The 26,648-nt window shown below is 61.7% G+C and overlaps 3 protein-coding genes across 4 annotated transcripts in view; 1 reads left to right on the forward strand and 2 right to left on the reverse strand.

Moving 5' to 3' along the window:
• Ndufa13 (NADH:ubiquinone oxidoreductase subunit A13) overlaps window positions 1-26,648 on the forward strand; it is a 200,475-nt gene that overhangs the window by 38,933 nt on the left and 134,894 nt on the right. The window lies entirely within an intron of this gene.
• Atp13a1 (ATPase 13A1) lies at window positions 766-10,708 on the reverse strand. Its single transcript, XM_090334941.1, has 26 exons — window positions 10,319-10,708; window positions 8,363-8,452; window positions 8,077-8,267; window positions 7,237-7,309; window positions 6,873-7,028; window positions 6,716-6,785; window positions 6,520-6,626; window positions 6,216-6,345; window positions 6,071-6,126; window positions 5,628-5,754; window positions 5,395-5,532; window positions 5,202-5,322; window positions 4,917-5,074; window positions 4,607-4,782; window positions 4,421-4,531; window positions 4,173-4,298; window positions 3,861-3,969; window positions 3,561-3,760; window positions 3,390-3,486; window positions 2,589-2,743; window positions 2,410-2,524; window positions 2,132-2,328; window positions 1,766-1,908; window positions 1,561-1,672; window positions 1,143-1,286; window positions 766-1,041 (listed from the first exon to the last, which is right to left on the reverse strand). The coding sequence occupies exons 1-26, from the start codon at window positions 10,703-10,705 to the stop codon at window positions 931-933; spliced, it is 3,600 nt and encodes a 1,199-aa protein (XP_090191067.1). The 5' UTR covers window positions 10,706-10,708; the 3' UTR covers window positions 766-930.
• LOC150067826 (cytochrome P450 4F3-like) lies at window positions 14,274-21,455 on the reverse strand. Its single transcript, XM_090335472.1, has 12 exons — window positions 21,276-21,455; window positions 19,353-19,497; window positions 18,806-18,859; window positions 18,591-18,718; window positions 18,233-18,354; window positions 17,107-17,377; window positions 16,298-16,364; window positions 16,017-16,146; window positions 15,307-15,440; window positions 15,171-15,235; window positions 14,753-14,835; window positions 14,274-14,454 (listed from the first exon to the last, which is right to left on the reverse strand). Exons 1-12 carry the CDS (start codon window positions 21,453-21,455, stop codon window positions 14,277-14,279), a joined length of 1,557 nt encoding a protein of 518 aa, XP_090191598.1. The 3' UTR covers window positions 14,274-14,276.

The following is a 26,648-nucleotide window of genomic DNA, read 5'->3' on the forward strand; positions in this document are numbered from 1 at the left end:
CCAGCCGGAAGCGGAGGGAGCGCTGGCCGCGTAGCCCGGGGCTCTCAGGGGAGGGGCCGCGAGAGCCCCGCCCCCGCGGCTGTCCCGAGCCCCGCCCCGCAGAGAGCCCCGCCCCCGCGGCTGTCCCGAGCCCCGCCCCGCAGAGCCCCGCCCCCGCCCCAGGTGCCGCCCGGAGGCCCCGACTCCAGAAGGGCCGGGTCGCCCCCTTGTGGCGGCCCCAGCCCCCAGGCTCTGTCGCCTGAGGCCCAGTCCTGACCCGCGGGGACCCTGCCCGGACCGCAGGCCCGAGGGCTTCCCAGGGGTCATCTCTGCCCCAGGGCCCACCTGGTGTCACAGGCCATGGCTGTCTCCAGGCCCTCGAGCGCCCACCTCCCTCCCAGTGCTTGGCTTTTCCTCGTGCCGCTGGCTGCCCGGCCTGGCAGGCCATAGAGCAGGTGGTGGAGAGGGGAGGCCCGCGCGTGGAGGGGCAGCACCCGCGGCACAGCCGTGTGAACTGGACCTGCTGACCGACGGCCCCACCGGAGTTCCACCCCGCCCTCCCAAGGCTGACCTCGGCCAGGACCATCCCTGTGACACGAGCCCCCTGCCCTGCACTGGCACTGGACCCTGGGCGTCCCTGTGAAAAGTGTGCAGCGGCTCCCAGACCACGGGAAGGGGCAGCACCAAGCCCTGTCCTCCGGGGCTCCGGGGAAGATGCGGTGTACCCTCCCTCCCTTGGCCTGGGGGCGAGGATTGACTGGGAGACAGACAGGATGGAGGCAGAGCTTCTTAAAATCTGTGATGCTGCTTTATTCGCCAGGTGCCGGCTGGGGCCGCAGGCCCGAACGGCAGCTCAGTCTTCCGAGGGCGAGGCCGGCAGCCTCCCGCGGGGGCTGGGATCAGTGTTCCCTCCTGGGGCAACCTCAGGGCAGTGGTACCGGCACCACCGTCTTAGGAAGGCACTTTCAACTTCGGGGCTCCCAGGAAGAACTGCAGGACGCGGTCAGCTAGCAGCGCCAGGCCGAAGTCCAGGACCAGGACCTGCGCGATGACCAGCTTGAACTGTGAGGGAAGAACACTGGTCAGCGCACGCGCGCACGCACGCACGCACGGGGGGCGGGCGGGGCGCAGGGTGGCCACCACACGGACGGCCGCTCGCTCACCTCCACCGGGATGTCCACGAGGCCAAACTGGCTGTTGAAGTCGGGTGAGGAGCCAAGCAGCAACCCCACGATGGCGAGGAGGGACACGGCCAGGCTCCACACCAACGGCTTGTTCTCTGGCAGGCTCTCCATGAAGGGCGGGCCCTGGAACGGAGGGAAGGGAGGCTGCGGTGGGCGGGGCCTGGGAGAGGGCGGGGCGGGATAGGCAGGGAGGCCCGGTGGGCGGGGCCTGGGAGAGGGCGGAGCGGGATAGGCAGGGAGGCCTGGTGGGCGGGGCCGGGGAGAGGGCGGGGCGGGATAGGCAGGGAGGCCGTGGTAGGCGGGGCGGGGCCGGGCAGTGGGTGGGTCCTGGGGGGACAGAGAGGGGAGGTGCGGTGGGCGGGGCCGGGAAGTGGGCGGGGCCGGGGCCAGCCCTCACCTTGTAGTTGATGGCGAAGGTGGCCATCTGCATGGCCATGGCCATGACATACACTGTGCTGTTCACCAGGCTAGGCTCAAACTCCTTGTACAGGTCCACAAACTGCTCCTGCCTGCGGGACATGCACGGGCCGTCACCGGGGGCCATCCCCAGCCACCACCACCACCACCCCCCGCGGGCCCCGCCTCCGCCGGCCCAGGCTCACCTGCCCGGGCTGCGGGCCTGCGCCTCGCGGTACAGGTAGACGAGGCTGAGGAAGTGCACCAGGAACTGCAGCACCACGGTGAGCACGGTGTACAGGTTGAAGATGTTGGGCAGGGGCCGCTCCCGGGACAGCGTCTTGAGGGGCTGCAGGCACGGGTGGGGTCAGGTGAGAGGGCTGTGCTCCGTGCTGCTGCCTGCGCGGCGCGCACCCACGGCGGGCTGGGCAGGCTGGCACCTCCCGGCCCCCGCCCTGCTGATTCTACACCACAGCCCACGGCCAGAAGCCCTGGGGCGTCCTGTGCCACCCACGGGCCGGTGGGGAGGAGGGAGGGGTGCTCTAGGCCCGAGCAGGGCAGCCAGGCCGCACCTTGGAGCGGGAGATGAAGAGGAAGCAGCCGGCCAGCAGCAGCCCCTGCAGGGTGGCCTGGAAGTCGCTGAACTTGACGCCCTCCAGGTACAGCACGCTCTGGCTGTAGGCCAGGATCAAGGCGTTGAGCGCCAGGATCTTGAACATCTGCAGCGTGGTCACCAGCGTGCAGCGGCCCTGCTTGATCACGTGGCAGACTGTGGGGGGGGGGAGCTGGAGTGGGTGGGTGTCACCCGGGGCTGGGTGGGGGGCGGGGCGGGGCGGGCGGCAGGACTCACTGCACTGGATGGAGGAGAGTTTGGAGGTGAAGGGGGCCGCGATGCTGGCGTCCCCCAGCTTCACGATGGGCGTGCTCTCATCCTCCAGGTCCCGCAGCACCTGGCTCAGGCGGTCCTGCGGGGAGCGGCGGGGTCAGCCCTGGGCGGGAGCACCGCCACGCCCGACCTCCCACACTCACCCTCTGGGAGGTGGGCGGGTCCTCGGTGGGTGCAGGTCTCTGCTTGGCGCCCCTGGAGCCGGCTCTGCCACTGCTATTGCTCAGGTTTGGACTCTCACGAGGCCGCCGCCGTCGCTCCACAACCCGCTCTGGGGCGTGGGCCAGGAGGGCCACACCTGGGGTTGGGGATGAGGGTGAGGGGCGCTCCTCCCCCAGCCCCTGCCTCAGGGAGCACGAGGCTCCCTCAGACCCACTTCCTCCAAACCAAAGAACACACTCCAGCCCTGTGCAGTGGCTCACCTCCATCATCCCAGCTACTCAGAGGCTGAGATCTGAGGATCGCGGTTCAAAACCAGCCCAGCACTAAAGACCAACAGACTCCTAACTCCAATTAACCACTAGAAAACGGGAAAGGTGCTATGGCTCAAGGGGTAGGGTGGTAGCCTTGAGCTGAGGAGCTCAGGAACAGCACCCAGGCCCTGAGTTCAAGCCCCATAACCGACAAAAAATTAAAAAACAAACAAAAAAAAACACAAAACACCTGAGCCAGCAGCAGACACGGTGAGTGGGACGCAATGCCCCAGGACAAGCTGGGGCCCCCTCTTCAGCCAGCAGGAAGGGACGCAGACACTCGTGGACCCCATCCTGCCCCTCCCGCATGACGCCCACCCACATCCGCACCCAGCCCCCCTCCCACGTTGCACTCACCCATGTCCACACGTAGCCCCCTTCCCCCAACGTGGCACCCACCTACGTCCACACCCAGGCCCTCCCACTCATGGCCTCACCCACTCCACCCCTACCCGCCCCCGTGGCGCTCACCCACGTCCGCGTGCTTCAGCGCGCCCACGTCGTTGGTGCCGTCCCCGCACATGAGTGTCACATAGCCCAGCTCCTTCAGGCTGGTGATGACGAGCTCCTGCATGGTGGGGACAGTGGGCTGTGTGAGAGCTGCCATCGCCCCCGGGCCCCGGCCCCCGAGCTCGCACACACCTTCTGCTTGGGCGCCACGCGTGCAAACACCTGCACGTGGGGGATGACGCGCAGCAGCTGCTGGGGGTCAGTGGCCTGCAGGTGGGCCAGCCCGTCGCCCGTGAGGCAGAGCGCGTGCTCCAGGGCCAGTGCCCTCGGGGAGCCAGGCAGCAGGGGCAGCACGATGCTGCCGTCGATGGAGCGCCACTCGCACTCTTGGCCTGAGGGAAGCGTGGGGTGAGGGCTGTGCTCCCAGTCCACTCCCGCATCTGGGGACAGCGTCCTCATCCTCCAGCACGGGAGGGGAGGGGTCAGCCTCACCCTTGTCGGCTGGCGGCTGTAGGATGAGCGTGTGCGTCTTCTCAATGAAGTGCAGCTCCTGGGCCACGTGGCAGGCAGTGAGGGGGTTGTCACCTGTGATCATGACCACCTGTGGGGCGTGGAGGGAGGATGAGGCTGACCTGCCTGGTGACTCGAGGACCAGGGTCCTTTCCACCAGCCCTGGGCTGCGTGGGGGCTCAGTACGCTCAGGCCGACACACGAGCCCGACCAGAACCTCTGGACAGATGGCAGGGCGCCCGGCAGGCTGGCTCTGACTGGCCGTAGGTGAGGGGGTCCCGGGCCCCAGCATACCCGGTGGGACGCGTTCTGGATCTCTCGGATCACGGCCTTGGAGTCAGCCTTGAGTGGGCAGGAGACCACGATGAAGCCAACAAACTTGAGGTTGCTCTCCAGGGACTCTCGCTTCATCTCGCGGGCCTGCAGGTGGACACACAGGGGCCTTACTTTCCTTTCCGTGGCCCTATGTGGGGGAAGGAGATGCGGGGCAGGGGCAAGGCAGGAGGTGGGCTGGACATAGTATGGGCACTGGGCAGCCTTACCTGCTGGTGGGTGAGGTGCCCCAGCTCCTTGTAGCCCAGCGCCAGGACACGGGCTCCTTCCCGCGAGATCTCCGTGTGAATGGCATGGTAGTCGGACGGGCACTGGGAGAACTGCAGGGAAGGGGGGTCAGCTGCTGCCCCCGACTCACTCCCCTAACCCTTCCCTGCAGGCTGGAGCTGGCTCACCATGGGGTGCAGGGTTTCGGGGGCCCCCTTCACGGCTGCGATGTAGCAGAGGTCGGTGGAGCCAAGCTTCTCGTAGGAGGCGAGCACGGACATTCGCTTTAGGGCACTGGCAAAATGAAAGCGCTGGTGAATTTTCAGCCCCTGAGTTTTTATACTTCGGGGGAATACTTTCTCATCTGGAAACAGACAAGTGCGACAACTGAGGGGCTTCGCTCCGCACACGCGGCCGAGCCCCCCCTCCGTGCGATCCATCCCTCCAGAGGCCCTGGCACCCAGCAGGCGGCCGGGCGGGGCGAGCACCCTGGCTCACCTTTGGTCAGCGTCCAGTCCACGGCGGTCAGCATGGCCTTCTCCAAGGGGTCGCCCACTAGCGTCCCGTCGTCGAGCTGCATGAGCGAGTGGCAAGAGGCCAGGGCCCGGTGCGTTTCCACGGGAATGCTGGACACAGGGGTCACCTCCTTCCCATCTCTGCCAGGGAGGCCACAGCGGTTATGAGTGGCACAGGCAGAACACTCGCCAGGCGCCGCACCCCAGCGAGGAGGCCAGGGCTGGCCTGGTCTGTCCCTCCACCACGCCACAGGCACCCAGGACTCGCCTCAGGCCAGCCACGCCGCGCACCACCAGGCTGTCGCTGGTCAAGGTCCCGGTCTTGTCGAAGCAGCACACCTCCACCTTGCCGGCAAATGGGATGCGGAAGGGCTCTGTGCAGTACATGTCTGCAGAGGGTGGGGAGGGTCAGGGGGGCTCCCAGCTCAGGGCCCCGGCACCCCACCCACTGAGACACCCACAGAGCTTGGCCAGGGCGATGAGGGAGGTGTTGACAGCCAGCGAGAGCTCAATGGGCAGCTCGGGGGGCACGACGGACGTGAGGATGAGCGTGCACTCCAGGAAGAGCTTGTAGCGGTTCCGGCTGGGGTCCTTGGTGCCTGCGGGGAGAGGGGGCTGAGCAGGGCACAGTGGGGCAGGGCAGGGCAGGGAGGGGAAGAGGAGGAGGGCGCAGGGCACAGGCCTGGCTGCTTGCCTTCAATCCACACGTAGGCGGCGGCCGCGATGGCGAAGACCAGGAGGAAGAGGATGAAGATGAAGGTCTCCAGGTTGTTGGCGGTCACCCTCTTGACCCCGAACAGGATGGTGCGCAGCAGCTTGCCCTAAGGGACAGAGCGTTCCTGGGGGGCAGACCCCACAGGACCCCAGCGGCCCACCTGAAAACCCTGGCTGGAGACCAAGGCAGCGGCTGCCCAGAGCCCACGCGGGGCCCACAGTGGGGCCGAGTCGAGAAGGGGCTTCTGAACAAGCCCATGTGCGTGCCGGGGGCTGGGCCTGCCCTGCCAGCCCATGACCTCAGCCAGGAAAGCCGCCGCCACAGCCCCCGTGGTCTGCAGCCCAGGCGTCGCTGCTACAATTCACAAGGGACAATGGGGGGGTCCGAGACCAGCGCCCCGCCCCGTCCTCCCCGTCCAGTACCTGGGAAGTGTTGAATCCGGTCCGCAGGACATAGGCCACACACCCACTGTCCACGGCTGGGGAGACAAATGGCAAATGGCGGTCACTGGAGCTCAGTGGGCAGGCGGGAGGGGGGGGGAGGAGGACGGCCCCTGGTGGCACCTACGTTTCAGGCCCGTGGTGGCCTTCTGGGGCGGGATGTGCTGCACCACCTTGGTGCCCCCGAAGATGACATGGAGCCGGGAGTCGGCCTGCAGGTCCAGCACACGGTCGGGGCTCAGGTCTTCAATAGGTTCCTGGGCAGAAGACACTGTCTGGACTGCAGCCTGGCCTTGGCCTCTCGCGCCTTCCCCTTCCCCCCCCCCCCCGGCCCACTTTACCCGACTCGGCAGCGGCTCTGGCGTCCCCTGTGTGCAAACCCCACAGCTCAGCTCAGCCCGCCCTGTGGCACCAGGGCGCCGCACCCTCACCTTCATCTGAGGCACCGACTCCCCGGTGAGCATGGCCTCGTCCACAATGCAGCGGCCACGCAGCAGGAGCACGTCGCAGGGCACCAGGTTCTCCTGCGGGGAGCGGCCTGTGGAGGGGGGCAGGGAGTTGGCATGGGCAGAGGTGGGCCCCCCGTGGGAGAAGGATGTGGCCTGCGGCGGGGGCCACGCGGCTCACCGATGGAGACGATGTCCCCAGGCACAATCTCGTCACTGGCGACGGGCCTCCACTTGCGGCTGCGGTAGACCTGGGGTGGGGGGGCGCGGGGGGCGTCAGCACGGGCTGGGTGCAGGCAGCGTGGCGCACGTGGGCCCAGCGGGTGGCCCCCACACACCTGGATCGTGTGCGGCTTGTTACCCATCTTCCGGATCTCCGACATGTTCCTCATCTGCTGCTGCACCAGCGACGCCTCGAAGGCCACCAGCATGGACAGCGTGAAGACGCTGTAGTACCAGTACTCGTCCAGGCACCAGAGCCCCACGCAGAACACCTGTGGACACCGCAGCCTGTGCCCACCGCCCCTCCCGCCCCTGAGCTCAAGCTGCCACCCGCTGCCCAGTCCCGGGGTCCTGCACAGACCCTGGGGAGATGCCAGTGCCACACCAAGAACATTTGTGGCGGGAGGTGGCAGCTGGACCGGTCGCACGTGGGGAATCGGTGAGGAAGGGATCAGGGGACACGACCTGTACCGCAGTTACCTGAAACACGAAGAAGGGGGCAGTGGCTCTCTCCTTGAAGAGCTCTGAGAAGTCTGGCACCACCATCTCCGCCCTGCAGCATAGTGCACGTCTCGTCTTGGGGTGCCCAGGCCCCTGGGTCACCCCGAAAAGCTGCACCAACGGTGCAGGCGTGCTGCCCCTCTGAGGGCCGGGGCCTTGGATTTTCAGACCCTGGATCCCAGCAGCGGCAACCCACCATGGGGCAGAGCAGGCTGCAGATGTTGTGTGCTGGCACAGGGCAACGCAAAGAGGACCTGAGAGAAGGGGGGGACCATGAACTGCACCCCAGGGCCCCATCCCTACCAGAACCAGGGTTCCTAACCATTTCCTGAGTGAAAAACTCAGAACCCAGAGCCTGGCCCAAGGTGTTTCCTGTGGGGGTCCAGTCTAAGGAACCCGCTGACGGAGGCCAGCTGGGGACTCCTCCCCTACTGCAGGCATACCCCAGAGCTGTCCCTCCAGACTGGGGGTGCCTGGGAGGAGGGAGATCAGGCACGTGTCTGTCCCCAGCCCACACAGAGCCTGCTTCAGGGTGGGGGTGGCCGGTCACAAACCCGCCCGAGGAACACGGCTGTGGCTGGCACATGCTTCATGTCCTGAGAAGCAGCTGGGGCAAGAAGGCAGCCCCGTGCCTGCCCCGTGTGCCCGATGGCAGGCCAAAGGCGAGGCTCCCCTGCAAAGCTACACCATGGATTGTCCTCTCACAGTGGCTCTGGCCAGGGGCCATGCTTGGTGGAGAGCCACACACGCCTGCCATGCAGAGCTAAGCGGGGCCACAGAGCAGAGCAGAGCACCGCCTCACAGAGGCTGGGGACTCACCTGTTGCCCCCGAATTTTTTCTCTGCTGCCCGGATCTCAGCTTCTTCCTGGAAGCCGCGGCTGTTCTGATAGAAGGCGAAGGCGTTGCCCACGGGGAAGGCCACTGGGAGGAACTGCTTTCTCTCCAGGGCATCATAGGAATACTTGATCTTCTGGAACTCGAAGGACAGCACCTCCAGCCCGTCTTCCCCCTGCAGCAGAGGGGCTGTGTGAGGAGGCCTCTGTCCAGGGGCCACAGCCTGGGCAGGTGGGAGCCCGCGGGGGAGGCACCACGGGCCATCCTTACCTTATCCCTGTGTAAGGACACGAGCTCCGTGGAGCCATTGTTGGGGGTCGGGACCACCTTCACCAAGGTTGCTTTGCTGGGGTCGTATTCCTACCAGAGGCAAAGCACAGCCACTGAGCCCCGCCCGGCCCACAGGGGAGGGCGGCAGGGCACAGCAGCTCCATGTGCACCCTCCAAATAAGCCACCCAGCTCTGCACTCCAGTGCTGGCCTGGCCACTCCCCAGCTGCCACGGGACAAAGGAGATCAGGCTGCTGAGCCTCAGTCCCCTACAACAGAGCTGATAGGCTGAGTGCACAGTGGCCAGGGCTCTGCATGGGCTCAGATGGAAAGAAATATACCAGACTCCTCACCATCCTCAGTGCCCACCAGCCAAGCCCACTGGACCCGTCTTGCCTTGCCCAGCTTCCCCACTACCTCTGCTACACAATACTCGTCCAGGGTGACCACTGCCTAGAGGACAGCCGTCAGTTCAGTGCCTTTAGGCCTTTGCTTAAATGTCACCCTCGCAGGGCCCCTCCCGGGCTCCCCCGTAAAGTTTCAGGGTGAGGATCTCCGCTGTGTCCACATCATCTCTCTTTAGCTCATCAACTGCCAGGCTTGACAGCTTTCTCCTACAAATGCCACTAGCGGCAGCTTTGCTAGTTTGGCTCATGCCCGGTGAGCTGGACACTTCCCAGGGCTGCTTGTTTCCACTGATCTTGGGCTGAGCAAGGGGACACATTGGGGGCCCCAACAACACGCTACCCTTGAGGGGGTGCACAGGCCCACAGGAAGCCACAACACACACACACAACTCCCCATTCTCAGCAAGCGAGAGGGAACTGAGAGAGAAGTACTAGAGAGGTACTGGTGGCTGCCTCCTTGGCTTCCCCCTGGGCCACCCAGAGGCAGGTATTTCAGGTTTCATATGACACGAGGGGAAAATGAAGCCAAAGGAGAAAGAAAAACACCATCTAGGACAGAGGGAAGGCAAACCCAGATCCGCCTTTCCTATCAGCAGTGACATTGGACTCCGGCCCGGGAACCGCGGACCAAAAAGGCAGTGGAAGTCCCTGTGTGTGTCTCACACACCCATATCCTCTTCCTTTATTTGTCCCTTCTGAGGTCTTTCACTGAACCTAGAAAGCCACCAAACCCAGAAATGGAACCAGTGGGGGGCGGGGGTGTACTCTGAACAAGGACTCAATGCATACCTGGGAGAGGCTTCAACTTCTGGTTACACGCCATTGCGTGTGCGTGTGTATGCGTGTGTGTGTGTGTGTGTGTGTGTGTGTGTGTGTGTGTAAGTAATGAGGCTTGAACTCAGGGCCTGAACATTTTGCTTTTGCTTTTTTTTTTGTCCAATGCTAGTGCTCTACCACCTGAGCCACAGCTACAACTTTTTGCTGGTAAATTAGAAATAAGAACCTTCACAGATTTTCCTGCTGGGATCTCAGCCTCCTGGATAGCTAGGATTACAAGTGTGAGCCACGGGCCTTGGGCCTCAGGCAGCTGGCGGCAGGGGCCATTAACAGAACTCCACACTTGGTGACTCCGGGAGGCACAGCCCGGAGCCCGGGGAAGAAGGCACAGGGGCTGCTCGGGGGACACCCCTTGTCTCCGGCACTCTGACTCATGCACCCTTATCGCCGACTTGGCCATCAGAAGAGGACAAGCCCATTAAAGTCGCTCACTAACGAACAGCTCCTGCCCGAGGAAGAACTGCAGCTCCCCCTCCTATGGTCTGGCCGGGGGGGAGTGGCAGGGCGGTGGGGGGGGCGGGTGGCCGGACCGGGGCCCCCCTCACCACGCACACACAGGGAAGGAGAGACCGCGGGTTTCCAAGGAAACGCAGGGCGAGCCAGCGGGAGAGCCCACGCCGCGGAGAGGCCCAGCCCCGCGGGCCGCACCGAGGGGCCGCGCGGGGCGGGCGAGCGGAGGCGCGCGCCCGCACGGCCCGAGCGCGCGCACTTACCGGGGTGCAGGTGAGCGCGCAGTGCGCGTGCACGGACCAATGCCCCGAGAGGACGGTGAGCGCGTGCGCCAGGCAGACCGTGGCGAGCACCAGCAGCGCGGCCTCCGGGACCTGCGTCCAGCCGCTGCCCCAGCCCCAGACGCCGGCGGCCGCGGCGCCCAGCCAGGCCGGGTACAGCAGCCCCGCGAACGGCAGCACCGTGAGGCGCCGCGGCAGCGCCAGCCGCCGGTACGGCCACACCGCGGCCACCAGCTCGTCGCCGCTCGCTACGAGCGCCGGCCCGGCGGCCAGGAGCGCGCGCGGCTGCGGCCCAGTCTTGGGCTGCCCGCCAGGCTGGGCCCCGTGAGGCCGGGACCCGGCAGGCACCGCGTTGCCCACCGCCGCCATCTTCCCCAGCGCCGCGCTCGCTTCCGGGCAGAGGTACCGCCCACTTCCGCTGGGCTACTTCCGGCGAGCCCGGAGCGCCGCCATGGGAGAGCCGGAAACGGGGCGGTGCCTCTGCGACGGCGCCCAGCCCGGAAGTGTTCATCGAGGGCATCTCCACAACTCCCTGTGGCCGGAAGAAGAGCTGGGGCGCCGCCATGAACGAGCGAGTCTGAAAGGCTTAGGGTGGACTGTCTGCCACGCAACGCCAGACTAGCACCGGCAAAGGCGAGGCGGACTGAAGGGGCTGGGCACCGCCATAGCAACCTGAGCCGGAAGAGACGAGCAACCCCTCCGGATGACGCAGCGCTAACCTACAGGGGGCGGGGCCGGAGGGGCGGGGCCGGAGGGGCCGCTGTGCCTGCGCGGGGGCGGGGCCTATCGGGGGCGGGGTCTCTCGGGGCCGCTGCCCCTGCTCGGGGGCGGGGCCTCTCAGGGCAGCTGTACCTGCGCGGGGGCGGGGACGGTGGGCGGGGCCTCTCGGGGGCGGGGAAGGAAGGGCGGGGCGCTATGCTGCAGGGCGGAGATGGTGGTGCCAGACGTCTCAGAGCGCTTCAGGGAGAGCGCCACTGCCCCCTTCTTCGTGTTTCAGGTAACACTGCGGCACGGGCCGTGTCCCCTGACCTTCCCCGTTTAGAACAGATGTAGCTAATCTACACTTTGATATACAGTGAACCATCAGAACTGACTCAAGACCTGCCACTCTCTGATATCTGGCTTTATGCTTGTTGGGGGGTGGGCAGCGCCCCTCCAGGGGTTCAATTTCTTCTGGAAATGCTAGCTTGAAAGGGAGGGCTAACTGAACTCGAGGACACGTTCCACACAGCTTTCTGGCAGTGTCTCACAAAAGGTCTCCTCAGCACTGCAGGCATCCACTCCGAGTTCTATTAGTATGTGCAAGTGGCTCAGGCCCTCCAAAACTCGGAATCGACTGTGGAAAACTTTCTCCAAAACAAAGCTAGCAGGGCACGGTGGCTCATGGCTGTAATCCTAGCTATTCACAAAGCTGAGATATGAGGATTGCAGTTCAAAGCCAGCCCAGGCTGTAAAGAATGAGATACTCTTATCTCTACTTAACCACTAGGAAATGGGAAGTGGGGCTTGGCTGGAGGGTAGGGTGGTAGCCTTGAACTGAAGGGCTCAGGGACAAGGCCCAGGCCCAGAGTTCAAGCCCCAAGACTGGCCAAAAACAAAACGAAATAACAAGAAGAAGAAGATGACAAGGAGGAAGAGGAGGAGGAAGGAAGGAAGAAGCTTCCTTTCAGGACCTCACCTGAGCCTAATTACCTATAAAGACTCCACACTGTAATTCTATGACAATGGAGAAGAGTATTTCTTCTGTTTTTCATTTTGTTGGTTATGGAGCTTGAACTCTGGGCCTGGGCACTATCCTTGAGTTCTTCACCTCAAGGCTAAGGCTCTACCACTTGAGCCACAGCACCACTCCCAGTTTTCTGATGGTTCATTGGAGATAAAAGTCTCATGGAGGGGCCGGGAGTTTGGCCTAGTGGTTAAAGTGCTTGCCTAGCATGCATGAAGACCCAGGTTCGATTCCTTGGTACCACATACATACAAAAAAGCCGGAACTGGTGCTGAGGCTCAAGTGGTAGAGCTCTAGCCTTGAGAAAGTCCAAGGACAGTGCTCAGGCCCTGAGCTCAATCCCAGGACTGGCAAAAAAAAAAAAAAGTCTCATGGACTTTTATTCCTGAGATCCTCAGATCTCAGCCTCATAGCAGCTAGGATTATAGGTGTGAGCCACCAGTGCCCAGTGGAAAAACGTATTTCTACATATTAATCTCTGGAGAAATGAGTATTCAGGCCCTTGAAGTGACTGTGCTAACCTGTAAAACTTCCCAAGTTTTCTATGCAGGCTCAGCTCCAAGAGCTATGAGGCTGTCTGGCTTGTATACTTTCTTCCTTACTTATTAAAGTTCCATCAGGTTTTCTTACCAGCCTGACTTGGTTTTTGCCACCTTGGTGGGTTTTCACTCGACCCCTCCCCCCACCATCTGCCCAGCAAGTGTTCAGAAGTCAGTTTGCGTGCTAGAGAATTGTTGTAAAGGTTTTCTGACAACTAGCTCCTTGGGCCAAGGGAAAAGAAAAAATGGGGGGGGGGGCATTTTCTAACTTGAGCCACAAAGAAACTCATCAGATGTGGATGCAGTCAAATGTGTTTATGATTAGGAAATGTAGAGATAGAGAAAAGAATTGATTAAGTAAGTTAGTAAACTTGGTGGCCAGGAGTTTGGCCTAGTGGTAAAATGCTTTGCGTAGCATGCACGAAGACCCGGGTTCAATTCCTAGGTACCACATACATAGAAAAAAGCCAGGAGTGGTGCTGAAGCTCAAGTGGTAGAGCTCTAGCCTTGAGAAAGTCCAAGGACAGTGCTCAGCAAATGATTCTTTATATCCATCTCTGAAAATAATAGTGCACTAATGAATTTGTCAAGTTTTTCTTTCCTTTTTTTTTTTTCTTTTTTTGCCAGTCCTGGGCCTTGAACTCTGGGAGCCTGGGTGCTGTCCCTGGGTTATTTTTGCTCAAGGCTACCACGCTACCACTTGAGCCACAGTCCCACTTCCAGCGTTTTCTGTTTAAGTGGCACTGAGGAATAGAACCCAGGGCTTCCTGCGTGCTGGGCAGGCACTCTGCCACTAGGCCACACTCCTACCCCCACCTCAAGCTTTCCTGAGTATTTCATGGAAGATAAGAGTCTCATGAGGACTTTTCTGCCCCAGCTGGCCTTGAACCGCAGTCCTCCGCCGGGGTGACAGGTGTGAGCCACTGGCGCCCAGCCTGCTGGTCAGTTCTTGGCAAGTTGCAGGTAAGCCCTGCTGACCAACTTTTCTACCAATTTCCCTATTGCGAACACTCATTCGCTCTGAGCATCGGGCCAGAGCATCCTCGGTCCCCGCCATGCAGTCCTGGACCGGGCTGTGGGTGAGTTCCAGGCTCCCAGCTTCCTGCAGGGCCCATCATCCGCGGTGCTCTTCCCAGGTCCTGCGCGCCCGCTGGGGAAATGGAGACCAGCTCACAGGAGAAGCCACGCCGAGAGGAGCTGGGGTCCCTCCCACGCCGTGACCAGGGATGGGGGTCCGGAGGGGCCTCGGTCAGGGACAGCCAGTGCGTGCGTGCGTGCTCGTGCGTGCGTGCCTGGTGCGTGCACGCGCACCGGCGCTGGGACTCAGGACCTGGTGCTGACCCTCAGCTCTTTCACCCAGTGCTGGCGCTCTACCACTTGAGCCACAGCGCCCCTTGTGGTTTTTTTGCTGGTTCACTGGAGATCAGAGTTCCTCCGACGGTGCGGCCCTAGCTGGCCTCGAGCCCCATCCTCAGGATCGGAGTGGCGGGATTCCAGGCAGGTCAGGTCTGGGACCACTGCGGGGCGGCTGTGATCCCTGGCCACGCCCACCCCGGCTGTAGGGCCCGCCCACCTCCACCCAGGACCCGCCCACCCCGCAGTCAGGGAGGCGCAGGTGCAGTGGGCACAACTTTATTGGTTCTGGGCCGGCGCGGGGGGGGGGGAGGGGGGAGGGTCAGCGCAGGGGCTGCGCGCGCAGCCAGAGGCCGCCCTCGGCGCGCAGGATCAGCTCCGGCTTCCGGCGCGGTGCGGGGTCCGCGTCGCCCCCTGCCGGCAGCACGCGGAAGCGCAGCAGCGTCAGGGCCAGCACGGCCTTCATCTCGCTCAGCGCGAAGGTCTGCCCGATGCAGTTCCTGCGGGGCGGGGAGCGGGGAGGGGGGTGCAGGGAGTGGGGTGTGGGGGCCGTGCTGAATGGCTAGGGGGCAAAATGAGGCCAAGGCCGGATTGGGGGGAACATGGGGACCCGCCGGACCAGGACGCTGGAAAACTGGGGGACTGCTCGGGCCCCAAACTCAGGCCAACGGTGGGAGTAGCTGAGAGAAACTGCACCCCAATCTCCTTTGGCGCCTGAGGCCCGGAGCATGGGCCCCGCCCCTCAGGCCCCGCCCCTCAGGCCCCGCCCTGCCCAGCGCCAGCCGCCCGCCGGCTCACCTGGGCCCCGCGGAGAAGGGCAGGAAGGCCAGCGGGTTCCGGTCCTCCCCGCCATTGGGATCGAAGCGGAAGGGGTCGAAGACCTGCGGGGGGCGTACGGGGCGCTGGCGGCGGCTCCCTGCCCAGCCCGGGGACTCGGAGGCCCGGACCCCGGTTCCCGGCCTGCTCCCCCACCTTCCCCGGACCCCAGGACCCCGGTTCCCGGCCTGGCCCCCCCCGCCTCCCCCGGACCCCGGTTCCCGGCCTGGCTTCCCCCGCCTCCCCCGGACCCCGGTTCCCGGCCTGGCCCCCCGCCTCCCCCGGACCCCGGTTCCCGGCCTGGCTTCCCCCACCTCCCCCGGACCCCGGTTCCCGGCCTGGTTCCCCCCCCCCACCGCCTCCCCGGACCCCAGGACCCCGGGACCCGCGGACGCAGCACCTCCGGGTCCGGCCACACCGTCGGGTTGTGGTGAATCCCGAAAATATGGATAATGCAGACGACACCTGCGGAGGGGACGCGGTGAGGAGGCGAGGCGAGGCCCGCGGCCCGCAGCCCGGGGCCCGGCCGGCCGCACCTTTGGGGATGACCCGGCCGTCGGGCAGCGGGACGTCCTGCGTGCAGCAGCGGGAGACAGAGGAGGCGGGCGGGTGCAGCCGCAGACTCTCCTTGAGGCACATGGTCAGGAAGGGCAGCCGGGCCAGGTCGTCCCTGAGGACCGCCCCGCCGTTATCCCGGAGCCGCCGGAGCCCCGGCCCCGCCATCCCAGCTCCTCACGAGGCTGAGATCCCAGGATCGCGGTTCACAGCCAGCCCAGGCCCAGTGAGACGTCTCCAGTGAACCAGCAAAAAGCCAGAAGGGGACTGTGGCTCAAGGGGTAGAGGACCACCAACCTTAGGGCAAAACAAGCTTAGGACAGCGCCCAGGCCTTTCGGTCAAACCCTGGGACTGTTGCGCTTGCCACACACAGTTCTCCAGGGAGCCAAACTCTTGTGTTACCTGGGCCCGGGAGACGGTGGGAGACCGCCCAGTGGGGCTGGCCTCAGGGCCTTCACCCCCACCTGGCCCCTACCCTGCCTGGGTGTGCGGTACTAAAGGACTCAAAATGATTCCAGGGGAGGGCTCTCGGCCTCCACTCCCTTCGCCCTGTCACTAAATCCGCAGCCCACCAAAGCCATTCTTCCCCCCAGAACCATAACTATGGCTAGCCAGGCTGGGCACCAGCAGTCTCTGCCCTTCCACAGGCAGGAGGGAGACCATCTGGAAGTCTGCCCGCAGAGCCCTCACCACTCCAACTCCGGGGGGTCTCGGTCCCTCAGGAGCTCCTGCACCTCCTGCCGGCAGTGCTCCTGGTGCTCGGGGTGCTTGGCCAGGTTGTAGAGGGCCCAGGAGAGCCCGCTGGCCGTGGTGTCGTGGCCTGGGGGGCGGCAGGCAGGCGCGGGTCACCGGGTAGCTTCAGCACCCAGGGGCGTGGACAGCGCCCGGGCAGGGGCCATCCGGGGACCCACCGCCATGTCCCCAGGCTGGAAGACGTGACCCCATCCCTAGACCCATCCTGGGACCCTCACCCCCGAACATGAAGGTGTCGGCCTGGGCCCGGATGTCCTCCTCGGACAGCGCCTTCCCGTCTTCATCCTGGAGAGAAAGCAAGGCTTCCAAAATCACCACAGGGCTGGGGATTCCTGAGCAAACCAGAGACCGTCCCTGAGGATCCATGTTCCACCCCTGAACCCAGGAGCTGCCCTGCCACCATCGCCCAGCCTGGGCACTGTCCTCGGGCTTTCTCAAGGCTAGAGCTCCCACTTGAGCCACGGCCCCACTTCTGGCCTTTTCTGTGTATATGGTACCAGGGAATTGAACCCAGGGCTTCATGCGTGCTAGGCAAGCACTCTACCACTAGGCCTCGCTCCTGGTCCATAATTCTGACTGTTTCATGCTTAGATGAAGATAAAAGAGTTTCACAGACTTAACTGCCCAGGCTGGCTTTGAACTTCGATCCTCAGACCTCAGCCTCCTGAGTAGCTGGGATGATAGGCGTGAGCCACCAGCACCCAACCCACACTCTACACACAGATTTCCACCTTTTTTTTTTTTTTTTTTTTTTTTTGCCAGTCCTGGGCTTGAGCTCAGGGCCTGAGCACTGTCCTTGGACTTTCTCAAGGCTAGAGCTCTACCACTTGAGCCTCAGCACCACTTCCGGCTTTTTTCTACGTATGTGGTACCGAGGAATCGAACCTGGGTCTTCATGCATGCTAGGCAAGCACTTTAACCACTAGGCCAAACTCCCGGCCAGATTTCCACCCTTCTGCTGGAGAGAACTTATGGATACCCACATCACAGCTCCCCACCCCACCCCCCTGCCCCCTGCCCAGCCCGCCTTGGCCAGCAGAAGCACGTCGATGAAGTCCAGTGTCTTGGCCTTGGCCTTGGCCTGGAGGAAGTCGTCCAGGCCCTGGCTGGGGAGGGTGCGGCGCCGTTCCCGGATGACGGCGTCGGTGAAGGCGTGCACCAGGCGGCAGGCCTCCCGGAAGCGGCGCCCACTGGGCGTGAGCTGGTACACGTAGTCCAGTTGCAGAAGTGGGTGCTGGTGTCTCTTGACCACCAGGGCACTCAGCTCCAAGATGGCAGCGATGTACTCGCTGGGCTTCCTGCAGGACGAGCCCCGAAGGGAGACGACCCTGAGCCTCCCTGACCCCCAGGAATGGTGGCTGGCAGTACCCCCACCAGTGCCCAGGGACACAGCCCCCCAGATGCAGCCGCCCCTGGCCTGACACCCCACCTCCCTTCTCCCTGTACCGGATCTGGGACCCTGGGACCCTGGAGCTCTGGGGCACAGCATTTCCTCCCAACTCAGACCTCATCCTCCTCCTTATCTCCATGACCAGTGTGCCACAACCCGCTCCTCCATCACTTGGGAGTGATAACACACTAAAGGCTTTAGTTGCCAGCCTGTGGAGCTGTGGAGGGAGGTGGCGAGCCCTTTAAAAGGCGGAGCCCAGGTCTTCAGGGGCGTGGCCTGAGGGTCCCTTCTGGTCTCTTTGCTTCCCAGGCCTCTTTCACCAAGTAGTCAGCCATGATGCCCCGGTGGCCACTGGGCCAAAGCGGTGCAGCCAAACCACCTTCCTCCCTTTGATGTGGAACACCCAGGTCCTTCCTCAGCGCCAGGAAAATCCCACCAACACAGACACCAAGGCCTGAGCGGATCCCAGGAAACCATGATGCAGGCTGCCCCCTCTCCTGGCTTTGCTATGTCCTAAAGACCTGGCTGCCCCCTCCCCTTCCTCCCTCCCTCCCTGGTGCGCCCTTTAGCTTTCTCACTCAAGGCTAGCACTTGAGCCACTCCACATTCAGTTTTCTGGTGGTTCATTGGAGGTAAGAGGCTCAGAGACTTTGCTGTCGGGGCTGGCTTTGAACCTCGATCCTTAGATCTCAGCCTCCTGGGTAGCAAGCACTCTTCTCTCAGCCCCATAGCCCGGGCGTCCAGGCTGTGGACAGGGACTCACTCCTGGCAGTCGCTGTCAAAGCCGAAGACACATTTCAGCAGACTGTCCAACGTCATAAGGCTGATGTGCTCGAACATGTCCAGACGTTCAACGCCCTCAGAGATCAGATGCTGCCACTTGGCCTGGCCAGAGAGAGGGCATGGCGGGGCCCTGAGCAGCCAAGCCCATCCCACTTGAGCCACAGTGCCACTTTGGGTTTTCTGGTGGGTCACTAGACAGAAGAGTCTCATAGACTCTTCATAGAATCCATAGCTCAAGGGGCACAGCCGTGACTTCATGGCTTGGGGGTGACACTAGGAGCGGGGTACAGATGGGCTGTGTGTCCCCAGGCCAGGCTGGGTCAGGTGCCGGCACTCACGTGCATGGCGTTCACGCTGTCCTGGAAAACCCTGAGGTAAGGCTTCAGGATGTTGAAGTGGAAGGCCGGGGTCAGCATGTGGCGGTGGCGGCTCCACTTGTCCCCAGCACTCAGCAGGAGTCCGTCCCCTGGGGGACAGCGTGGGTAGTGGGCGAGGGCAGCGCCCCCCCTTCCGTCCCCGCAGCCTGCCCCCCTCCCTGTCCCGAGGCCCTCACCCAGCCACGGCCTCAGGAATGGGTAGAAGATGGCATCCTTGGGTGTAACAGCCGCTGACAGGGAGGAGAAACGGGGTGCTATGGAGTGGGGTGTCCCCGCCAGGACGCCACCTCCCCGTAGAGGCCCAGAGGAAGGAGCATGGGGGATAGGGAGGTCCCAGGCCGGCTGCAGCAGCCACACAGCAGAGGTCTGTACCCCTCCATGTGTGTCCCTGTGTCCCTCGTGCCTACCCACTGGGCGTGGGCAAGCAAAGGCCGAGCTTTGTGCAGTGTGTGCAAGGACCTGGGCTTGCTCAGTTCCGTGCACTTGGTAGCAGGTGTGTTCAGCCAAGCCACACCCCCAGCCCCCACCAGACCAGAGCCCGATGGAACCTGGAGAGGCTCAGGCTCAGAGGAACTGAGTCTGTAAGATTGCAGGTGCCATACATGAGGCGAGATCAAAGCCAACCCACGGCATGCTGCAATCCCAAGGGACCAACCACCAGCCTGGGGCCACATGGGGGGCAGCACCAGGGCACCAGGCCGTGACCGTCCAGCCTGCGGTTACCTGGGGCCAGGAGCACGGGCTTGATGAAGTCGGGGTGGAAGAGGCGGACTACAGGCTGCCATGGCCCCACCCACCCAAGGCAAGCTGTCTCATAGCTGCGCACCAGGTCCTGGATGTACAGCAGACCTTCCTCTGAGCTCTGGACCTGCAGGGTGGGAGGGGGAGCCTGACCCTGGGCCTTCGGTCCAGTCCCTCATCCTCCATCCCCAACCCCCCCCCCCCCCACGTAGGCCTTTGGTCCACTTACGGAAAAATAACAAAAGGCAAAAGAGGGCTTGCGGGCATGGGTGGGGTGGGAGAGCACAGGCCAAGTTAAGTCCAAGGCCCCTGGTCAGATGTCACAGTACCAAACCCGGCATCCCAAGTACTCAGGAGGCTGAGATTTGACGATTGTGGTTCAAAGCCAACCAGGGCAGAAATGCCCATGAAACTTCTAATTATTCAGCAAAAAGCTGAAGTGGAGTTGTGGCTCAAGTAGTAGAGCACCAGCGGTGAGTAAGAGCTCTGGCTGGGCCCAGTACCTGTCCCCTTCTCCTCTGCCCTTTCCCTTCCTGTCTGGTCCACCCAGTTTAGGGAAGAAGGACAGTCCGGGGTCCTCCAGCTTTGTAGACCCCGGTGGGGGAGGCACAGGGAGTTTCTCAGTTAACCCACACCAAGCAGTGTCCTAGCGCAGGCTCGCCTGGCTTGCACCCACCCGGCCCCAGGCCCTGCACGGTGGAAGCAACCAAAATAGGAAGCGGAGCTAGAGTGGGGCAGGGCGTGGGAGCAGAGGGCTGGGGATGGGGCCGTGGCCATGAGGGGAAGTGGCGGCCAGCTTTTATCAAGGTTGGGCAACTGGGCTTACTGGCCCATTTCAGAGAAGAGAGAGATCAGAGGAGGGTGAGCAAGCGGAGGCAGGTCAGGCCTGTGTCGCTCTGTGTGTGTGTGTGTGTGTGTGTGTGTGTGTGTGTGTGTGTGTGTGTGTGTCTGTCTGTCTGTCTGTCTGTCTGTCTGTCTGTCTTCTGTAGCAGTGCTCATGGCTGGAAATAACTAAAAGCCTAGAATCAGGTATCACCAAGCACTGGAGGAAGCCAGGTACCAGTAGCACACAGCTGTCACCCCAGCTTCTCAGGAGGCTCAGATCTGAGGACTGTCATGTGAGGCCAGCTCAGGCAGGAAAGTCCACGAGCTTCCTGTCCACACCATGCCATCACAAAGCTGGAAGCGGAGGCCAGGAGTTTGGCCTAATAGAGTGCTTGCCTAGCATGCATGAAGCCCTGGGTTCGATTCCTTAGTACCACATACAAAGAAAAAAGCCAGAAGTGGTGCTGAGCTCAAGTGGTAGAGCTCTAGCCTTGAGAAAGTCCAAGGACAGTGCTCAGGCCCTGAGTTCAAGCCCCAGGATTGGTAAAAATAATAATAGAAGAGCCGGACATGGTGGCTCTCGCCTGTCATCCTAGCTACTCAGGAGGCTGAGAGCTGAGGATCCAGGTTCAAAGCCAGTCTGGACACAAAAGGACCTGAGATTCTTATCTCCAATTAACCTCTAGAAAATAGGAAATGGGGCTTGGCTCAAGGGTAGGGCCATAGTCTTGAGCTGAAGAGCTCGGGGACAACACCCAGGCCCAGAGTTCAAGCCCCATGACCCACAAAAGAAGAAGAAGGAGAAGGAGCAGCAGCAGAAGCTCAGGAACAGTGGCCAGCACTGGCATAAAAAAGAAAAAGGCACCAGGGCCAGGCAGGGAGCAATAGCTGCCAGAGCCCAGGGACCCCTGCCCCCTCCCAGGGTCCCCAGTGTGGGAACATAGGTGATCCCAGCAGACAGGGTCTGGGGAGACGGGACCGGGGCCCCGGCTAGGGTGGCCCTCCTTTCTCCCCTTGCCTCAGCTCTCGGCCCCCTCCTGACCCCCTGGGCATCCACCCGACCCCCACAGTGGCCCTCACCAGACCCAGGTGGCCCAGGAACCAGTTTCGCCTTGGTGGCTGCGGGAAGCACTGGAGTCGTCGAGCCTTTTGGCAGAAGGTGTGGACCTGGACCAGGACTCGAGCCAGGAGCCAGGAGGCCCCGGCCAGCAGCAGGAACAGCCACGGGGTGGGGAGCCACCACAGGCTCAGCTCAAGCATCCTGCAGGACAGATGGGGCTGGACACCGGGGAGGGAGGGAAGTGGTGGGGGCAGACGGTTAGCAGGCAGGCAACTCTGCCTGGATCAGGGGCCCTGGGGAGTTCCCAGGTCAGATTCCTGGGGTAAGGAGCCCCCACTGCACCCCAGAAGGAGCTGGGGGTGCCTGACACTCTGAAAGGGGGCAACGCCTCGGTCCCCCCTTCCTCCCACCCTGCCTGCCCACAGCCCCCGGGGCTCCACCTTCCAGGCTGAAGTGGGGTGAGGGCCTGGCAGGGGTGGTGGGGGACAGGAAGACAGGGTCTGCCTAGCAGTGAACCCCAAAAGGGGAGAGGGAAAGGGGCCCTGGATGGGGAGGGGGCCAGGTGGTCCGACCCACCTTGGGTGTGAAACGCAGTGGGCGTGGGCAGAGCCCTCGCAGGGACTGCTGCTGGGCCGTGCACTCCCCTGTGGCAGCTGCAGGAGGAAGGAAGCCTGGGTGGGCCTGGGGGAGGGGCCGCTCCTCTCCCCCTCCTCCTTCCCCCTTCCCCTTTTCCCCTCCCCTCCCGGGCTGCCAAGAACTGAAAAGACTTCCCACCAGGGTATGTTTTTTGGCTCCTTGGCTAAGGGTCTTTGTCCGTGTCCTCACCCCCCCCCCACCATGGGCCTGGGTGTGGGGTTTCCCCTGTGGTTCAGGTCTGGGGAAAGGTTGAGAAGCCTAAATTAATGAGAAGCCTAAATGAATTCTGAAGTTTGATCAACTTCAGTAAAAAGTTACTTGTTAAGTAGGCCCCGCCAGGTCACTCTGAACTAATTCTAAACCAGCAGAGATGGCAGCTTCAAAGCAAATCCTATAGACAGCCTTGTATAACAACTCTCGGAAGGGTGTTTGCCCAGGGCAACTGACCCACACATGGAACTTGCCCAGGGCAGATGGCTCAGGGCTGGTTGACCCACCACTGGTGCTTGCTCAGAAATAACCCACAAGTAAAGTGTGCCCAGGGCAGGATGACCCACCCGTGATATCTGCCCAGAGCAGGATGTGCCTAGCCAATCAGTTTGAAGTACCCAGTCCCTTTGATTTAGCCAATGATTCCTTCCCCGCTTTATGATACACCAATCATGTTTTAGAGTTGTTCTGTGACCTTCCCGCAGTGTGTAATGGATTGCTACTAGATGCTATGATGCATGCAAAGCCCTTGCCTTCCCAAAGAAGTGTATACAATGTGCTGTCACTCTGGGCTCGGGCTGGAGCCCAGGCTCGAGTTTGCAATAAAGACCCCTTTGCTTTTACATTGGTTCCGGTCTCTGGTGGTCTTCCCGGGAAGGCTTCTGAACTGGAGCATTAGAGAGTGTGGTCGCTGTTTGCATACTTTCCATGCTGCTGTGTGACTGTGGCTCTCCAGGTAGTTTTGCAGTCTAGTACCTAGTGTCCTCAGGGTTGGTGTCGCTGCCTGGGGTCTCCCAGGTCTCCACAGAACCTTTTGTTTTGTTTTGCCAGTCCTGGGCTTGAGCTCAGGGCCTGAGCACTGTCCTTGGACTTTCTCAAGGCTAGAGCTCTACCACTTGAGCCTCAGCACCACTTTTGGCTTTTTTCTATGTATGTGGTACCGAGGAATCGAACCCAGGTCTTTGTGCATGCTAGGCAAGCACTGTACCACTAGGCCAAACTCCCGGCCCCCACAGGAACTTTTTGGATTTTTACATCCCCGCCCCCCCCCGCCACCAATGATCCTGGATGGGGAGGGAAGCTGTGTGCAAGCTGAGCAGCATGGCTTCTGAAAGCATGGCCACAGCCCCCGTTCTGCCACTACCAAGCCACGGACATGAGATCTTTCCACCTTCTGCCTTCTTCAGTCACTTTCTTCAAGGTGGCTATTTATAAGTATTTATTGTTAATCCTTGGGCTTAGGAACTTGGTCTGGGCACTGTCCCTGAGCTTCTTTGACTCCAGGCTAGCACTCTACCATGTGAGCCACAATGCCACTTCTGGCTGTTTCTGCTTATGTGGTACGGGCTTGATGCATTGCTGGGCAAGCACTCTACCACTAGGCCACATTCCCAGCCTGTTATTATCTGTTTAATTTATTGTCACTATAAAGGTGGCCAGGAGTTTGGCCTACTGGTAGAGTGCTTGCCTAGCATTCATGAAAATGCAAGTTGGATTCCTCGGTACCACATACATAGAAAAAGCCAGAGTGGTGCTGCGGCTCAAGTGGTAGAGCTCTAGCCTTGAGAAAACCCAAGGACAGTGCTCAGGCCCTAAGCTTAAGCCCTAGGACTGGCAAAAAAAAAAAAAAAAAAAAAAAGAAGTGTACTCACTAGCCAAGTTTAGTGGCTCACATCGGTCATCCCAGCTACTCAGGAGGCTGAGGATTGAGGTTCAAAGCCAGCCCAAGCACTAAAGACCATGAGACTTTTATCTCCAATTTACCTCTAGGAAACTGGAAGAGGAGCTGTGGTTCAAGGGGTAGGGCAGTAGCCTTGAACTAAAGAGCTCAGGGACAGTGTCCAGACCCAGAGTCCAAGACCCATGACTGACAAAAAAAGAAAAAGAAGGGGCCCGGGAGTTTGGCCCAGCGGTTAAAGTGCTTGACTAGCATGCACAAAGACCCGGGTTCGATTCCTCGGTATCCCACATACGCAACCAAACCGGAAAAGTGGCAGAGACAAGACTGCTACGGCAACAGAGAGCGAAAGAAGCCAGCTGAGCTGAAGTGAACAGAGCCCAACCGAGCGGTGGCCGGAGCGAGCGGGGCCGGAGTGTGGGGGAGCGAGCCGAGCCAGAGCCAGTGAGGCCGGAGCGAGCGGGGCCAGAGCGAGCAGAGCCAGGAGCAAGCGAGAGCTGGCCGGGCCCGAGCGAGCGGGGCCAGAGCAAGCCAGGGCCGGAGCGAGCAGGGCCGGAGCGAGCGGGGCCAGAAAGAGAAAGGGGCCAAAAAAAAAAGAAAAAGAAGAAAAGAAAAGAAAAAGAAGGGCCTGGAGTTTGGCCTAGTGGTAGAGTGCTTGCCTAGCGTGCACGAGGACCCGGGTTCAATTCTTTGGTACCACATACATAGAAAGAAAGCCAGAAGTAGTGCTGAGGCTCAAGTAGTAGGCCTTGAGAAAGTCCAAATGCTCAGGCCCTGAGCTCATGGCCCAGGACTGGCAAAAAAAAAAGAAAGAAAAGAAAAAGAAACGTACTCACTACCTCCTTACATATGTAATTGTAACCCCTGTCCTCGGTATATCACCCTGACTATACATATATATGTATATTTATATATATTTATATATGTGGGTTACAGTTACCGAAGTCATGTAACGAAGATGTTTCTTTGGATACTGTCACCCCTTCCCTACCTCACTCCCACCCCCAAGTTGTAGGGTTCATTTTCAGCACAATGTTCAGTGAGGTCCCCGAGCTGTGTTCACCCTCTGTCCGGGGCTCAATTCCTTGGTACCACACACATGGACAAATGCCAGGAAGGGTGCTGTGGCTCGAGTGGAAGAGCACTAGGCCTCTGTGTGGGCGTGGCTCAGCGCTGGGGGTGTGGCTCCACTGCAGGGGGCGTGGTCTGGTGAACATTGTTTCTGTGGGGGACGTCCCCCCCCCCGGTAGTGGGCGTGGTCTCAGACAACTAGAGGTGGGTGTACTCGAAGTGGGCGTGTCTTTTAGCGGGGCGTGGCTCCGCAGCGTGGATGTGGCTTGGTGGTGGGCGTGGTTTTGAGTGGGCGTGTTTTCATAGGTGTCCAATAGGGAAGAGAGCGTGGATTGTGGGCGGGACTAAAGCCGGTGGGCGTGGCTTCGCGGGGATGTGGTTCACCACCGGGAGGAGTCCCAGAGCCTGAACCGGGACACAACTTGGGTCCAGTCCTTTTCTCCCTCCTCCTCCTCCTCCTCCTCCTCCTTCTCTTCCTCCCCACCCCTCCTCCTCTTTTCTGGATTTAGACGACATTAAAGCATTTGCCTGGCCTGGGGCCCGACGCTGGCAGGGTAAGGTGCACAATAGTTAGAGCCGGTACCCAGAGGACGTGGGCCCACCTCGAAGGTCTCTGAGCTGGGGAACCGACCCAGGCCCCGCCCGCGGCTGCGGGACCCCAGGCAGGGCCAGGCAGCTGCTCTGGGCGGGGGCTCTCTCCTGGTGCAGGGAGACAGTCACCAAACCCAGGCCTCCTGTCAGGATGGGCATGGGACCGATGACAATGGGTGACAGTGTTGGTGTTAGAAGTGAGATGTGAAGGAGTCCGGCATGGGAGCGCAGCCTGTCCTGGAAATCAGGGATTCGATGCTCCCGGCCCTCCTGGGATGAAAGATCTCTGAGAGCCTGTCTCCACCAGTGAACAGGTCAGCTGCCCTGTCGTCCCCACCCGTGAACAGGTCAGCTCCCCTGTTGTCTCCACCCGTGAACAGGTCAGCTCCCCTGTCGTCTCCACCCGTGAACAGGTCAACTGCCCTGTCGTCTCCACCCGTGAACAGGTCAGCTCCCCTGTCACCCACCCGTGAACACGCGGCTCCCCTGTTGTCTCCACCTGTGAACAGGTGGCTCCTCTGCCGTCTCCACCAACAGAAGGATCACGGTCCAGGCCCCTGAGAATGAAATGAGTGCACAAAGGGCCCTGGGTGTGACTCCAATGTGAGAATGGCCAGGCTAAACCTGGCAGAAAATGAACATTCTCTCCACTCAGAGCTGGTCAGGAGCAAGCCATACCACTCACTGTGACCATATGGTTGCTCTCTCTCTCTCCCCATCTCCCCTCCCCTCTCTTCCCTACCCCCACCCCTACTTTTTTTCTTTCTTTCTTTCTTTTTTTTTTTGCCAGTGCTGGGTCTTGAACTCAGGGCCTGGGCACTGTCCCTGAGCTTCTTTTGCTCAAGGCTAGCACTCTACCACTTGAGCCACAGGGCCACTTACAGCTTTTTCTGTGTATGTGGCACTGAGGAATGGAACCCAGGGCTTTCATGCATGCTAGGCAAGCGCTCTATCGCTAGATCACATTCCTAGCTCAGTTACCCCCTCTTTTCTTTGGAGCGGGGGTCGGTCATGGGGCTTGAGCTCTGGGCCTGATCGCTGTCCCTGAGCTCTTCAGCTCAAGGCTCCTGCCCTACCCGTTGAGCCACAGCCCCACATCTGCCTTTTTGCTTTCCTGCCAGGGCTGCCTTCCAGCGGAGATTCTCCACTCTCAGCCTCTTGAGCAGCTGGGATTGCAGGCGTGAGCCACCGCACCCGGCCTGAGCGT

Source organism: Megascapheus bottae, chromosome 1 (genome assembly GCF_031878675.1).
Source record: "Megascapheus bottae isolate mThoBot1 chromosome 1, mThoBot2.hap1, whole genome shotgun sequence".
Classification (NCBI taxonomy): domain Eukaryota; kingdom Metazoa; phylum Chordata; class Mammalia; order Rodentia; family Geomyidae; genus Megascapheus; species Megascapheus bottae.

Coding starts and splice junctions, on each gene's coding strand:
- Atp13a1 (XM_090334941.1), bottom strand. CDS start 10,705: ATGGCGGCGGTGGGCAACGCGGTGCCTGCCGGGTCCCGGCCTCACGGG. Junction 5,075..5,201: donor CGCGGCGTGGCTGGCCTGAG/GCGAGTCCTGGG, acceptor CCTCCCTGGCAG/AGATGGGAAGGAGGTGACCC. Junction 3,487..3,560: donor GCGTGGCGCCCAAGCAGAAG/GTGTGTGCGAGC, acceptor CCCACCATGCAG/GAGCTCGTCATCACCAGCCT.
- LOC150067826 (XM_090335472.1), bottom strand. CDS start 21,455: ATGCTTGAGCTGAGCCTGTGGTGGCTCCCCACCCCGTGGCTGTTCCTG. Junction 15,441..16,016: donor GACCCCCCGGAGTTGGAGTG/GTGAGGGCTCTG, acceptor GGCGGTCCTCAG/GGACGACCTGGCCCGGCTGC. Junction 14,455..14,752: donor CCCTTCTCCGCGGGGCCCAG/GTGAGCCGGCGG, acceptor CCCGCCCCGCAG/GAACTGCATCGGGCAGACCT.